At 43.1% G+C, this 13,056-nt stretch overlaps 1 protein-coding gene and 1 long non-coding RNA gene across 46 annotated transcripts in view; one reads left to right on the forward strand and one right to left on the reverse strand.

Moving 5' to 3' along the window:
- The window catches only part of LOC147369648 (uncharacterized), a 118,899-nt gene that overhangs the window by 89,167 nt on the left and 16,676 nt on the right, over positions 1 to 13,056 (reverse strand). The gene's annotated exons all lie outside the window — the stretch shown is intronic.
- The window catches only part of AFAP1L1 (actin filament associated protein 1 like 1), a 76,118-nt gene that overhangs the window by 48,933 nt on the left and 14,129 nt on the right, over positions 1 to 13,056 (forward strand). For all 6 annotated transcript variants that reach the window (XM_086412352.1, XM_086412354.1, XM_086412349.1 and 3 more), the window contains 6 exons: positions 1,894 to 1,975; positions 2,213 to 2,362; positions 3,443 to 3,654; positions 5,756 to 5,901; positions 6,557 to 6,629; positions 7,910 to 8,021. In XM_086412352.1, the coding sequence (XP_086268478.1) occupies positions 1,894 to 1,975; positions 2,213 to 2,362; positions 3,443 to 3,654; positions 5,756 to 5,901; positions 6,557 to 6,629; positions 7,910 to 8,021 (775 nt within the window). The remainder of the gene's footprint in view (positions 1 to 1,893; positions 1,976 to 2,212; positions 2,363 to 3,442; positions 3,655 to 5,755; positions 5,902 to 6,556; positions 6,630 to 7,909; positions 8,022 to 13,056) is intronic.

Genomic DNA, 13,056 nt, shown 5'->3' on the forward strand with positions numbered 1-13,056 from the left:
ACAAGCCAGAGGAGGGAGTGCCTACCCTGCCAGGACAGGAAGAGGTCACGTTTGAACCAAGCCATGAACACCAAATTGGAATCAGTCAGTCAGACAAGGAGTGTCCACTGGGACATAAATGAAGCAGTCGTTTCATTCTATCAGGCCACCGGCAAATACATGCTAAAAAGCCTATGTTTCACTAGGTGCTGTGGGTGATCATGGGACTCAGCCCCAAATCCTAAGGGAGGTTAAGACCCCCACATAAGGGTCTCGCACGACATAATAAAGGCTAGCATTATAGAAAATGTGACTGTGGCCAGCACTGTTCTAAATGCTTTGTGTGTGTGTACCAAATTTAATTTCTATAATTCTTTGATGAACTGCATTTTCAGAAAAGGAAGCCATGGCAAAAAGATATTTGCCCAAAGTCACACATAATAAGAACAGAGCTAGCTGATCACACCCAGCCAGCCGACCGGTGGCTGAGTGTACAGCAGGAGGGTAGCTAAAATGTTCAGGTGGCGTTTCTGGAGAAGAGTGGGAGTGAGCACGTGTTACTGGTGGCTCTCTCTCCACAGACTCCTGTGATTGAGCTGTCATCATCATCAAGCCAATTCCAAAGTGCACACAGTGTTTCTTTATATTTGCTGTCTATCTTGATGAAAACCTTAACATCTGTACATCATCACAGAACAAACAGGAGCCACAACTTCTGTTTCACAATTTACAGAGGTGATTCTTTATACTTGACAGTTCTGTCCCATTTCTGACAGTTGCCATTTTTCCAACCTTTGGAAACTTGAGAGAATGCACAGACTTTCTCATTTCCCCTGCCTTCTAGTACTATGCTTATAGCAAAGCATCCCTGAGCCTGGTCTGGGGTATCCCCAGAAAAGGTTTAGGGGCCTCAGAGCTCTGTAAGTTCACCTTTTTAAGTGGATAGGTATCATTGTAGTCTTGTCCTGAGTCTGGCTGGCACAGTTTAGCTTCTTAAAGTGAGACAGTCACATATCACACAGATGTTAGAAATGACAACTTCTAACAATTGGCCTCACAATTTCACTTGTGCCAGTTCCCTAGTGCCTCACAGCAGCCCACTGACAGGAGGGTAATTCAAGTGAGAAGGCTTGGAGAGATGAAAGGATTTTCCCATATCCCCACAGCTAAGGAGAGACATCATTTCTTCCAAGGCCCATCTTGACTATTCTATCCCACTCCTTAATAGGAATGAATGAATGACTGATCCAAAGTTGGCATAATAAGTAAAAATACTGCTGGCTGACCATGAAGTTGTTACCATGGGCTGGGTGGGGGTGGGGTGTGTGTGTGTGTGTGGTATCTTTGCCATTCTCTCATCCAAGCTAGAATTGTAATGGATTCCTCTCTCATCACCATTCACATTTACTGATCACCGAGTCCTGTTACGACTGTTTTGAAAATGCCAGCTCATCTTTTTCCTCATCCTCACAAGTGCTTGGCTCACCCTCCTATCAAGTCTCACATTGCCCAGGATGACATTCGTACTGCCCCTTTTGCTTCCAGTCTTGCCCCCTCCTTGTCCATCTCCCATGATGCAGCTGGGGGGCTTACAAGACCAACTTCACCACTGTCCCACTTAAATACCTTCTTACCTCCCCATCACCTACCAAATATGGTCCAAACTCCCAGGATTCTAATCTCAGCCTATTATACTGAATTTCTCACTCCCCAAATAGACTGAATTCCTCACTTCCAAATAAATGGAAGACACAACCACCCTAAGTCATAGCTGTCCTCCTCATACCAGTATGACAGTTGCTGACAAATATTTCTTTAGCTAATCCTCATGTACAGGGGTCAAGGGGAGACTGAACCAAGAAAGGGAGACTTTGAGTGTGCCTCTGACAGGGGGCTGTCTGTGTTCCTCCCCAGAGGCTGTCCCAAGAGAAGCAGACCTCGGATTCTGACAGCCTAGGCATGGGTGACAGCTGTTCCACTCTGGGCCGTGAACATGGTAGGAGCCTCTGGGGGCTCAGGTGGGAAAATGCTAGAGCTGGGAGGGGCCTTGCCATGAGCACACGCAGTGCAGATCAGGTCCTGACCATTCTGGAGACCTAGCTGATGTGACCTCGACTATCCATACTGGGCTAGGCCTTGTATGCAGATTCAAAGGCTGGGGGGAAGGCTAGGGGCAGGTGGATCTGGAACTTGGGGCTCCCTCCCCTCATCTAACCCATCTCCACGGTAACAGGCAAAGGGAAGAAGAGCAGCCTGTCAGAGCTGAAGGGTTCAATGAGCAGAGCTGCAGGCCGCAAGATCACCCGTATCATCAGCTTCTCTAAGAAGAAGGCACTGGCTGATGACCTGCAGGCGTCCTCTACTGAGGAGGTTCCGTGCTGTGGTGGGTACCATGCATGCAGAGAATTCAGACCCTGTTGATGGGGCCAAGCCAGAAGACCCTCCAGGCCTAATCTACCTCATTCCTAAGGCAGAGGATAGAATCCTCCTAGACGACTAACCCCCCACTCCATCAATAATCCATGCCCATCCACCACTTCTCCTCCATGAGGCCCTGACACCTAACAGAAGGAAAAGTCAACCAACTGTCCTATTTCTATGCTCCCTATGACATTCGTGCCAATCACTGCCCATCTCTGGGCCTCAGTTTCCTTTGCTATGACAAGAGGAGAGTATCTTAACTTCCCAGTATATAATATAATATACCAAGTGTTTGAGTTATGGTCCAGTCTTACAAGGATATTTCTTGAATAAAAATATTTAAGGACTTTATTGTAAACACATAAAATGCAAATTAAAAGTAGTTTGAAAGAAAAGAAACATTGTTCATCTAAACCCATTGTTCCATGTACTGGAATCCAATAAAAAAAATCATGTGTTTTAGGTAAACGATAATATTCTGCTAACCTGGAAAGAACATTATATATAAAGAACATGGATATAAAGAAATATTTTGTAAGTGGACGAGGACACTGTTATGGTAAAAAATAAATTAAGACCTAAAACATTAAAGGGAATTCTAAAGTCATCAGCCACCAGCCTGCCCCTCACTTGTTTTTAATTCTTCATCCTGGCTACATGTTTTTTGTTCCCACATCTGCCACCAGGTGTCAGCATCAGCCATTGTTTTCTGTCCTCCGCAATTAGTTTTTGCTACTTTAGGCGGAAAGGCAGAAGGAAGAGTTGTGTCTTTCATTCATTATATATAGTAGTTCTGTCCTTTTCATCAAGGTTGGTATGGTCTGAAGGCTGTGCAGGTATGTACAAATATGATTATCAGTCCCCTGTTCAAAGATAACAAACTGAAACCTGAGGTCACAGACCAGGAATGAGCTGACTCAGGACCCAGAAGGCCTTTCTCTCCAGCTAGAGTACAAGAGTTACCCAGGCCCTCTGTCCCTGCACCCTGACTTGTATCCCCCAGGACTGTCAGGAGGTCGCATCGCTGGTCTCTCCCTCCCAGGTTATCTGAATGTGCTGGTGAACCACGGATGGAAGGAACGCTGGTGCCGCCTGAAGTGCAACACCTTGTATTTCCATAAGGACCGCACAGACCTGCGGACCCACGTGAACGCCATTGCCCTCCGCGGTTGTGAGGTGGCCCCAGGCTTTGGGCCCAGACACCCATTTGCCTTCAGGATCCTACACAACCGGCAGGAGGTCGCTATCTTAGAGGTGAGAAGAGAAAATAGCTTAGGGGTGGGAGCTAAGAGGAGCTCTGGCCTGGAGGTTGGCTTTTGTCCAGGGGACCTTATTGACATTACAGGGACTAAGGAAGAGGGAAAATGAGCCAACTGTCGCCAAGTAGCCACTTAAACTATAGAACACCCACTTAAATGTGAATTTCAGATAAACGATAACTAATTCTTTTTAGTACAAGTATATCCCATATTTGCGACATACCTATGCTAATAAACTATTGTTTATCTGAAATTCAAATTTAAGAGAATTGTGCATTTTTGTTAAATTTGGCAACCCTAGACCCAAGGTTTGTTTATTCTACCTTATAAATATAGTCCCAAGCCTGAAAGGCATCTAGTCTAACTCTGATCTAATTTTGGAAACCTCTCTACAATTTACTTCCCACCAGTGACTGTTCATCTCAGATAAACCATTGCTCCTCCCACCAAGCAACTAAATTTTTACAAAGATTCTCTCCATATTGAGTTGAAATCTTAAAACTCTGTGTGGGAAGCAACTACACCTGTTCTGCATATTTTTGTTTTTCCAGAACCCAGCCTGATATCCAGCAATCCTGGGCTGGACAGTACTGGGCTCAATGAGGGACAGTAAGGACTCAATTAACATCTGTTGGACAAATGGCTGACTGACAATGTGATTTCATTTCACCCACTCATTTTTCCTAACTACCCACTGACACCAGGCCTCCTCTCTGGGGTCATACAGAATACACTGAATCTCTCTTTACATGTCAATCCTTCAGCTATTTAGAAATTTAAAATATAACTGGAGGAAAACCTAAAAACTACCCCCTCATATTACAGATAAGGAAACTGAGGCCAGGGCAGTCACATGCTTCACCTGAAGCTCCACAGAGGACTGATGGCCTCTTGGTTTTTTTCCTACAACTAAGACCCAGCCTCTTGGTATTGTTTTCTTTGCCCAGTACCCACTGCCTCTCTCAGTTATTAAATGTAAGGAAATATTGATTCTGTAAGTCACTTCTACTTTTGATAGCTTGAGATGGGTCTTTTACTTTTCTTCAGAAAAAGCTTTCCCTTTCTCTTCACAAAGAGCTTTCTGGCAAAAACTGTGCTTTTTAAATTCAAGTTTCTAGTTTTTGTGTGCTAACTTGGTTTTATGATGATGCTCTTTAACATTTCTCTGAGAGTATTTATCAAGTGCAAAAAAAATAAGAATAGGAGCATCTTGAATGATGTCATTAGTAATTTAAACATAATAGATTTCTATTTACATTAGCTTATATTAATCTTATATCCTACACAAATATATTTAAAAGTCTGCATCTCATATGTTGTTATTAGATGTCCATAGAATATTTAGAAAAACTGGCAAAAAGATAAACATTCCTAAATTTCAAAAAGTAGAATTCTTTTTGTGTGTGATTCAATTATATATACACATATATTATTTTTGAAATTATTTTCCATTACAGGTTATTGCAAGATATTGACTGTAGTTTACAGCAAATCTTTGTTGCTTGTTGCATATCTATTTTTTAAAATTAGAAATCTAGCATTCTATTCATACTAAGTCAAACAGGTGGAATCAAACTGTCATAACTTTTTTAGTTAGGCAAAAATTCATAAGTTTTCTAATATATATATTATATATTTTATTTTATGATAATGTTCTTTAAATAAAAACATGTGTTTAGTTGACCAGCAACTTCTTAGAGATTCTCCTGTATACAATATTATATATAATTGGCATTTATGATACAAGAAAAACATGTGGGTTATGTGATAAATGGCCTCCTCATTTAATAAAAAGCAAATATTAAAAAAAAATTCAGAGAACACCTAAATTTTGTTTTCCTATCCAATCGGTCTGGAAGGCTCTGAGGATAATGAGTGAGGTTATATGTTTTAGAGAGGTAGTTGGGGAGGGAGTCTCTATTTCTTACCCAGAAAACTTGGTTTTCTGGATGAGTGTTCTAGTCTTGCTCCTCTTGGATCCCTAAGTATTGGGTCCAAACAGATACTATACGTATATGGGTTTGGCTGAAGTGAGTGGGTAGCCAGAGACCCTGAATGTGCCACAGTGAACTCAGCTTATGCCTTCTCTCCCTCAGGCAAGCTGCTCAGAGGACATGGGCCGCTGGCTTGGGCTGCTGCTAGTGGAGATGGGCTCCAAAGTCACTCCCGAAGCACTGCACTATGACTATGTGGATGTGGAGACCCTAACCAGCATCGTCAGTGCAGGGCGCAACTCCTTCTTGTAAGGGCCAGTACCCCACAGCCCCCCAAAGCTGCCTACAACCTTTCCTATCTCAGCTCCCTCTCAGAGGCGGATTGGGAGGGAAGGGAGGATGGGCTGAGAAAGACTGCTTCCTTGGGAAGTCAGAGTGGGTGCCTTCCTCTTCCAGCAGGAGGAGAGAAGCTGGTTAAAGGAGGAGGCTCAGGGTTGAGGATGCTGTGGATGGAATGAGCCAGAAAGGAGAAGCTCTTTTGGACCATGGCCTGGGCTCTGCTCTCATGCCATAGAAATTTAGGGTCCCCATACCCTTGAGCCTCTGGGCAGGCATGAGGCTCATCTGCAGAGTTTGCATTATAAGTGCCAGCTTCGAATTACGGCTCTATCATGAGCAACAGCTTGGGTGGGTTGGTTGCTTGCCAGCCTGGATCCTCTGTTTTCTCACGTACAGAATGGAGGTGATGAATAACCTGCTTCCTGGATTGTGAGAATCCCATGCATCCCTGCCTATAAGCTCTAAACACATCAGTGGCACAGTGCTGCCTGGCATGGCTGCTATCACTAACTTTCTGACCTCCATTAAAAGCTGCTGCCAGAATCAAATAAGTGGACAGGAAAGCACTGTAAGCTGCATAAGTATCATTGTCACATCATCATCATCATCCCTTGTATTTTCTAGATATGCAAGATCCTGCCAGGATCAGTGGCCTGAGCCCCGAGTCTATGATGATGTTCCTTATGAAAAGATGCAGGTATGGTCCCTTGGTTCTTTGGGAGACATGGCAAAGGCCACTTATTAGCTCTCCCCCTCTCCTTCCCTATTCCTTTGCCTCAGAGAAATCATTTCTGTTTAACCAGCACCTGGAAGGTAGGGGAGAGGGGACCTTCTTGCCCCAGACTGTGGCTTGGGAGAATCTCTGGAACACGAGGCTGGGCAGTGTGGAGGAAAGAGCCCCTAGCCAGGAAGAAGAGAGGGCTCTGCAAGGTACAGAGCACTGCTCCAGTCTGAGCAGGCTGGGGCTCTCCACCCCTGTTACAGCTCTGTGAACTGACTGATTCAGTAGTTGTCTCAGGTGGATGATAACTGAGTGGCTGCCCCCACAGCCCTTTACCTGGTGGCATCCACAGTCTGGGCTTCAGTTCCCAGGACAATCTCCCTGTCTTGCTCACTAAACCAAGAAGACGCCAGCTTATTAACTTACAGTAAGGCCTCTGTAGCCATCACATGACCCATACTGCTCCACAATCTGCCCTGTGCCTCCTCCTGCCACGGGAGAGCAAGAGGACCACATTCTGACTAGGCATTGTTTGGTGAGTCAGGCCTCACAGCTCATGCACAGAGAGAGGGAATCAAGGTGCCAAGGAAAGCAGATGTGTCTGCAGGCCAGGACCCCTGCCCTGGACAGTGCTAGGTGACCATCTGAGCTCTTACCTCTAGGTCTTTCAAGAACTAAATGAAATACTTTATGGAAAAAGCTCAGCACAGTACCTAAACACTGGAAGGTCTTATAATGAGGGTAAATAATACTGCTATTATCAATATCATTATTATATGACTATTATATTCCACTCATGGTTTCCTGAGCTTTGACAAGATGTTGAGTGTTCTCACTACTCTTTCATGTGAAAATGTATAACCAGTCTATTAAGTTATGCCACTTCTATCACTGGCTGATCTCAACTTTGACTTTTTTTAACTTAAGACTTTATTTTAGCAATTCAGAAAATTTATACATCCAATTGATGTACTGACAAAATTATCTATGGTAAATCAAATATGGTCACCCAAAGTCTTTTGAGACTTCCTAATTTTCCACTCAGCAGAAATTCCAGTTTAGGGTTGCCTTTAGGAAGGTATGAGGATCAAGTAACACTGCCAGTGCAAGTGGTTTATAGACTGCTGAAGACTGCACACAACTAAAAATGTAAGGCCAAGACCTCAGAGGTCAGGCAGCACTCAGCCATCAAGTGCACATCACTGAGGGCTCAGAGCCCACCCATGCTTTATCTTCTCCTTCCGTCTCCCACCTAGGACGAGGAGCCTGAGCGTCCCCCTGGAGCCCAGGTCAAGCGCCACGCCTCCACCTGCAGTGAGAAGTCCCATCGGGTGGACCCACAGGTCAAAGTCAAGCGCCACGCCTCCAGTAAGTTCTGTGTGCAAGGGAGGAAGGGAGGGGAATGTCTAGGACAGAGGCAGGGCGGGGTGGGGTGGGGGTCTCAAAATCAGATCCTTCCAGGGGTCATGTGGTAAGTGAGTAAGGAGAGGTGTAAGAAAATACTCTTAAGAAAAATAACAGCACAAGCAGAGTGAGCAGGAGGCCTCAGAGGGAAAACAACAGGAATGTGTTGGGGGAGACTGAAGGAAACTGCAGTGCTCAGGCCCCAGCTCTAGGGGCAGCCAACACTCAGCTCCAGCCAAGGCCCCCAGGCAGCACTGCCAGCTCAGATTTGCCAATTATTCAAAACAAACCAGAAATCTACTTATTTTTTAATGTTAGCAATTATTTTAAAATTTTAACACTACATAAACCCACATATATATAGAGAGAGAATTCACCTCTGTGTCCCAGCTCAGGCTCTGCCTAGCACTTCATAAAAGTTTGTTGAACTGCCTGATTGCCACACTGCAAAGTAATGACTAACTGTGTCGGAAACCCTATGGTAAAAGGTCTCTTTGATTCCCAACATACATTTCTACTCCTGTATGATTTATCTTTATGAGCAAGCCAGCCTTCTGTAGGACAGCATGTCCCAAGAGTCTTCTGTTGCTTTTACTTTCTTCCCCCTGTACCCGAACAGAGTCAAGTTCTAGTCTTTGCTTTTTGAAGATTTATTTTTTAAAATACTTTATGATAACTCCATATCATTGTTGTTTATTTGCTCAGTTGTATCTGACTCTTTGACCCCACGGACTGTAGGCCCACCAGGCTCCTCTGTCCATGGGATTCTCCAGGCAAGCATACTGGAATGGGTTGCCATTTCCTTCTCCAGGAGATCTTCCCCACCCAAGGATCAAACCCACTTCTCCTGTATTGGCAAGTGGGTTCTTTACCACTGAGCCACCAGGGAAGTCCACTTCATTAGCACAGATGATCTCTTCTAGAGTCAGGAGATTTGTATTCCATTCCTTACTTGGTCACTAAACTACTATGTAACTTTGGAAAAGTCCCTCCCCTCTCCAGAGTTTCCTCTCTGAACAATTAAAGGGTTGTTATAACATTCCTTATGCTCTATGCTTGTGGACACTAGAAATGCACAGCCTTATGGAATACCCATTTCAAAATGGGAAACTGAATTGAAATAAGCATGAAATAAGATCGAAGAAATCACAAAATGTAACAAAAAAAAAACTAGAACAAAGATAAAAAAAATTCTTCATATCAAATCTTATACTGAGGCTCAGTTTATAAGAAAGAGAAAAAGTGGAGCTGCTTTTCCTGGAGTCCAGAGACCTGCTTGGCTTCCCTTTTACTCCACACAGTAGCCTGTTACCCATCATTGTGAAATCATACAGCTCCTCAAAGATGGTTGGAAACCATGGATCTAGCCCAGCAATGTTTTTCAGATGAAGAAACAAGAACAGGAGAGAAAGGTTTTACCCAAGATCGTGTATTAATTACCTATTGCTACATAACAAATTACCCAAAATCCCACAGCTCAAAACATAAGTATGTGTTATGTCAGTGTTTCTATGGATCAGGAATTCCGAGACAGCTGAGTTAGGTAGCTCTGGCTTAGGGTCTCTCATGAGGTCACAGTCAAGAAGCCAGCTGGTCACCTGAAATCATCTGATAGCTTGACATGCTAGAGAATCTGCTCCCAAGGTGGTTCATGTGTATGCCTGGCAAGTCTGTGCTGGCTTTTGGAAGGAGGCGTCAGTTCCTTGCCATGGGGACCTCATCACTGGGCTGCTTGTCCTCATGACAAGACAGCTGGCTTCCCCCACAGCACGTGACCCAGGAAGGAGGAACAGAGTAGAAGCTGCATTGTTTTCGTGGACTGGCTTTTGTGATCACTTCTGCCACATCCTAATGGTTACACAGGTCAGCCCTGTCTACAGTGGAAGGGGACGGCAAAAGGACACAAACACAAGAACACAAAAATCATGGGAACTGAGGGACTACTGAGGAAACGGTGGCATTAGAAGCTCCACAGACCTGTTTCCCAGAAAACGACCATAACCAGTGAGGACTGCTAAAACAGTCATCTAAAGTCTCCAGAAACTGTCCTAAGGGCATATGGCAAGTGAAGATTTACTCTAGATAATTTACTAAATCTCAGTTAAAACACTGAGACTTTGTGACATCTGAGCCACAACCCATTCCTTTACCTCTTTCCCAACTCAGTGAGGCAGAATCTCTACTCTAGGCAGCTGTGGACAAGAAAACAGGGCTCTCTCTCCTCTCATTCCCAGTTAAGAGCAGCAGTATCTCCCCAGTAAGATCAAGTCACCAGCATTTCTTATTACCACCAATTATGTACTACTGACATTAAATCACAGATGAGTGCAGCCCACAAGTAGGGTGCTCCCAGACTCCATTCATATGGCAAATGCTGTACTCAAGGTTGGGCAGGCCAAGGATATGCCCTCACCCCAGATCACTCATAAGGCAGGGCTTCCACACTAGGAGAGGCAAGTTTAGAAGATCAGAGATAACAGTCCCCACCCAGCACCCAGCTCACGAAACAAAGATGTCACTCTAAGAGAAGCAGGCCACTGTTCAGAACAGTGACTCTGAGACTTGTGCCCAGGATAAAAAGAAAGGCAAGTCATAAAAACATTGAACTCCAGGGACTTGCTTGGTGGTTCAATGGTTGAGCATCTGCCTGCCACTGCAAGGGAAATGGGTTCAATCCCTGATCTGGAAGATCCCACCTGCAGCAAGGCAACTAGGCCCACACGCCACAACTACTGAGCCTGTGCTCTAGAGCCCACATGCCACAACTACTGAGGCCCACGCAGCCCAGAGCCTGTGCACCACAGTGAGAAGCCACCGCAGTGAGAAGCTCATGCACCACAAGAGAACAGACCCCACTTGCTGCAACTAGAGGAAGCCCACACACAGCAAAGACCCAGCACAGCCATAAAGAAATTAATTAATTAAAAAAAAAAACACTGAACTCCAAAGCTCTCCTTCAAAAGAACTGACTTTAGTGGGAATAGAATGTGGAGCAAATGATGATACAAAGCATTATCAAAAACAATAGAACAATCAGCAGACAATTAGTGGAACCTAACAGCTGGATATGATACCAAGAGGCAGGCAGTGTAACAGAGAGATCAGGAAGAAAATCCTGCTAAGATCACTGTCCTCCAAGGTGACCGTATATGCCTAAGGCTGCACCCTCTGTGGATCAACATCAGAGGCCACCATCACCCTGATACCAAAACCAGAGAAAGATACCACAAAAAAGAAAACTACAGGCCAGTATCACTGATGAACATAGACACAAAAATTCTCAAGATACTAGCAAACCAAACCCAATAATACATTAAAAGGATCACACACTGTGACTAAGAGGGATTTATCCCAGGGATGCAAGGATTCTTCAATATCCACAAATCAATCAGTGTAGTACACCATAGTATCAAACTGAAGGATAAAAACCATATGATTATCTCAATAGACGCAGAGAAAGCTTTTGACACAATTCAACACTGATTTATGATAAAAACTCGCCAGAAAGTGGGCATAAATGGAATTTACCTCAAGATAATAAAGGCTATATATGACAAATTCACAGCTAAAATCATTCTCAATGGTGAAAAGCTATAAGCATTCCCTCTAAGATCAGAAACAATGCAAGAATGTCCACTGTCATCACTTTTATTGAACATAGTTGTGAAATCCTAACCATGGCAATCAGAGAAGAAAAAGGAATAAAAAGGAATTCAAATTGGAAAAGAAGTAAAATTGTCACTGTTTTCAGATGACGTGATACTACACATAGAAAATCCCAAAGATGCTACCAGAAAACTACTAGAGCTTAATAATGAATTTGGTAAAGTTGCAGGATACAAAATTAATACACAGAAATCTCTTGCATTCCTTTACACTAACAATGAAAAAATCAGAAAGAGAAATTAAGGAAACAATCTCACTTACTATTGCATCAAAAAGAATGCAATACCTAGAAATAAAAAGCTACCTAAGGAGACAAAAGACCATACTCTGAAAACTATAAGACAATGATGAAAAAAGTCAAAGATGACATAAACAGATGGAATGATATATACCATATTCTTGGAAGAATCAATATTATCAAAATGACTATACTGTGCAGGGCAATCTACAGATCCAGTGCAATTCCTATCAAATTACCAAGAGCATGTCTTACATAAATAGAAACAAAAAAAAAAATTTTAACTTGTATGGAAACCCTAAAGACCCTGAATAGCCTAAGCAATCCTGAGAAGAAAAATGGAGCTGGAGGAATAGGGCTCCCTGATTTCAGACTATACTACAAAGCTATAGCAATCAAAACAGTATGGTACTGGTACAGAAACAGAAATATAGATCAATGGAACAAGGATAAAAAGCCCAGAAATAAACCCAAACACCCTTGGTCAATTAGTCTGTAACAAAACAGGCAAGAACATACAATGAAGCATAGAATCTATTCAATTAAGTGGTGCTGGGGAACCTGAAGAGCTACATGTAAAAGAATGAAATTAGAATATTATCTTATACCATACACAAAAATAAATTCAAAATGAGTCAAAGACCCAAGGGTGAGCCTGGACACTATAAAATTCCTAGAGAAAAACATAGGCAGAACACTCTTTGACATAAATCACAGCAATATCTTTTTGGAGTATCTTTTTGGAAGATTACATTACCCCCTAGAGTAATGAAAATTTAAAAAAAAATAAACAGGATATAATTAAACTTAAAAGCTTCTGCACAGCAAAGGAAACTATAAACAAAACAAAAAGACAACCCATAGAATGAATGGGAGAAAATATCTGCAAACAAAGCAATTGACAAGGGATTAATCTCCAAAATATACAAATAGTTCACACAGCATTACATTAAAAATATGCAATCAAAAGATGATAGATGATTTAAATAGTTCTCCAAAGAAGACATTCAGTTCAGTTCAGTTCAGTCACTCAGTAGTGTCCAACTCTTTGCGACCCCATGAATCGCAGCACGCCAGGTCTCCCTGTCCATCACC

The sequence above is a fragment of the Bos grunniens genome, chromosome 7 (genome assembly GCF_055505025.1).
Source record: "Bos grunniens cultivar Pamir isolate PY7600 chromosome 7, Bosgru_T2T1.0, whole genome shotgun sequence".
Lineage (NCBI taxonomy): Eukaryota > Metazoa > Chordata > Mammalia > Artiodactyla > Bovidae > Bos > Bos grunniens.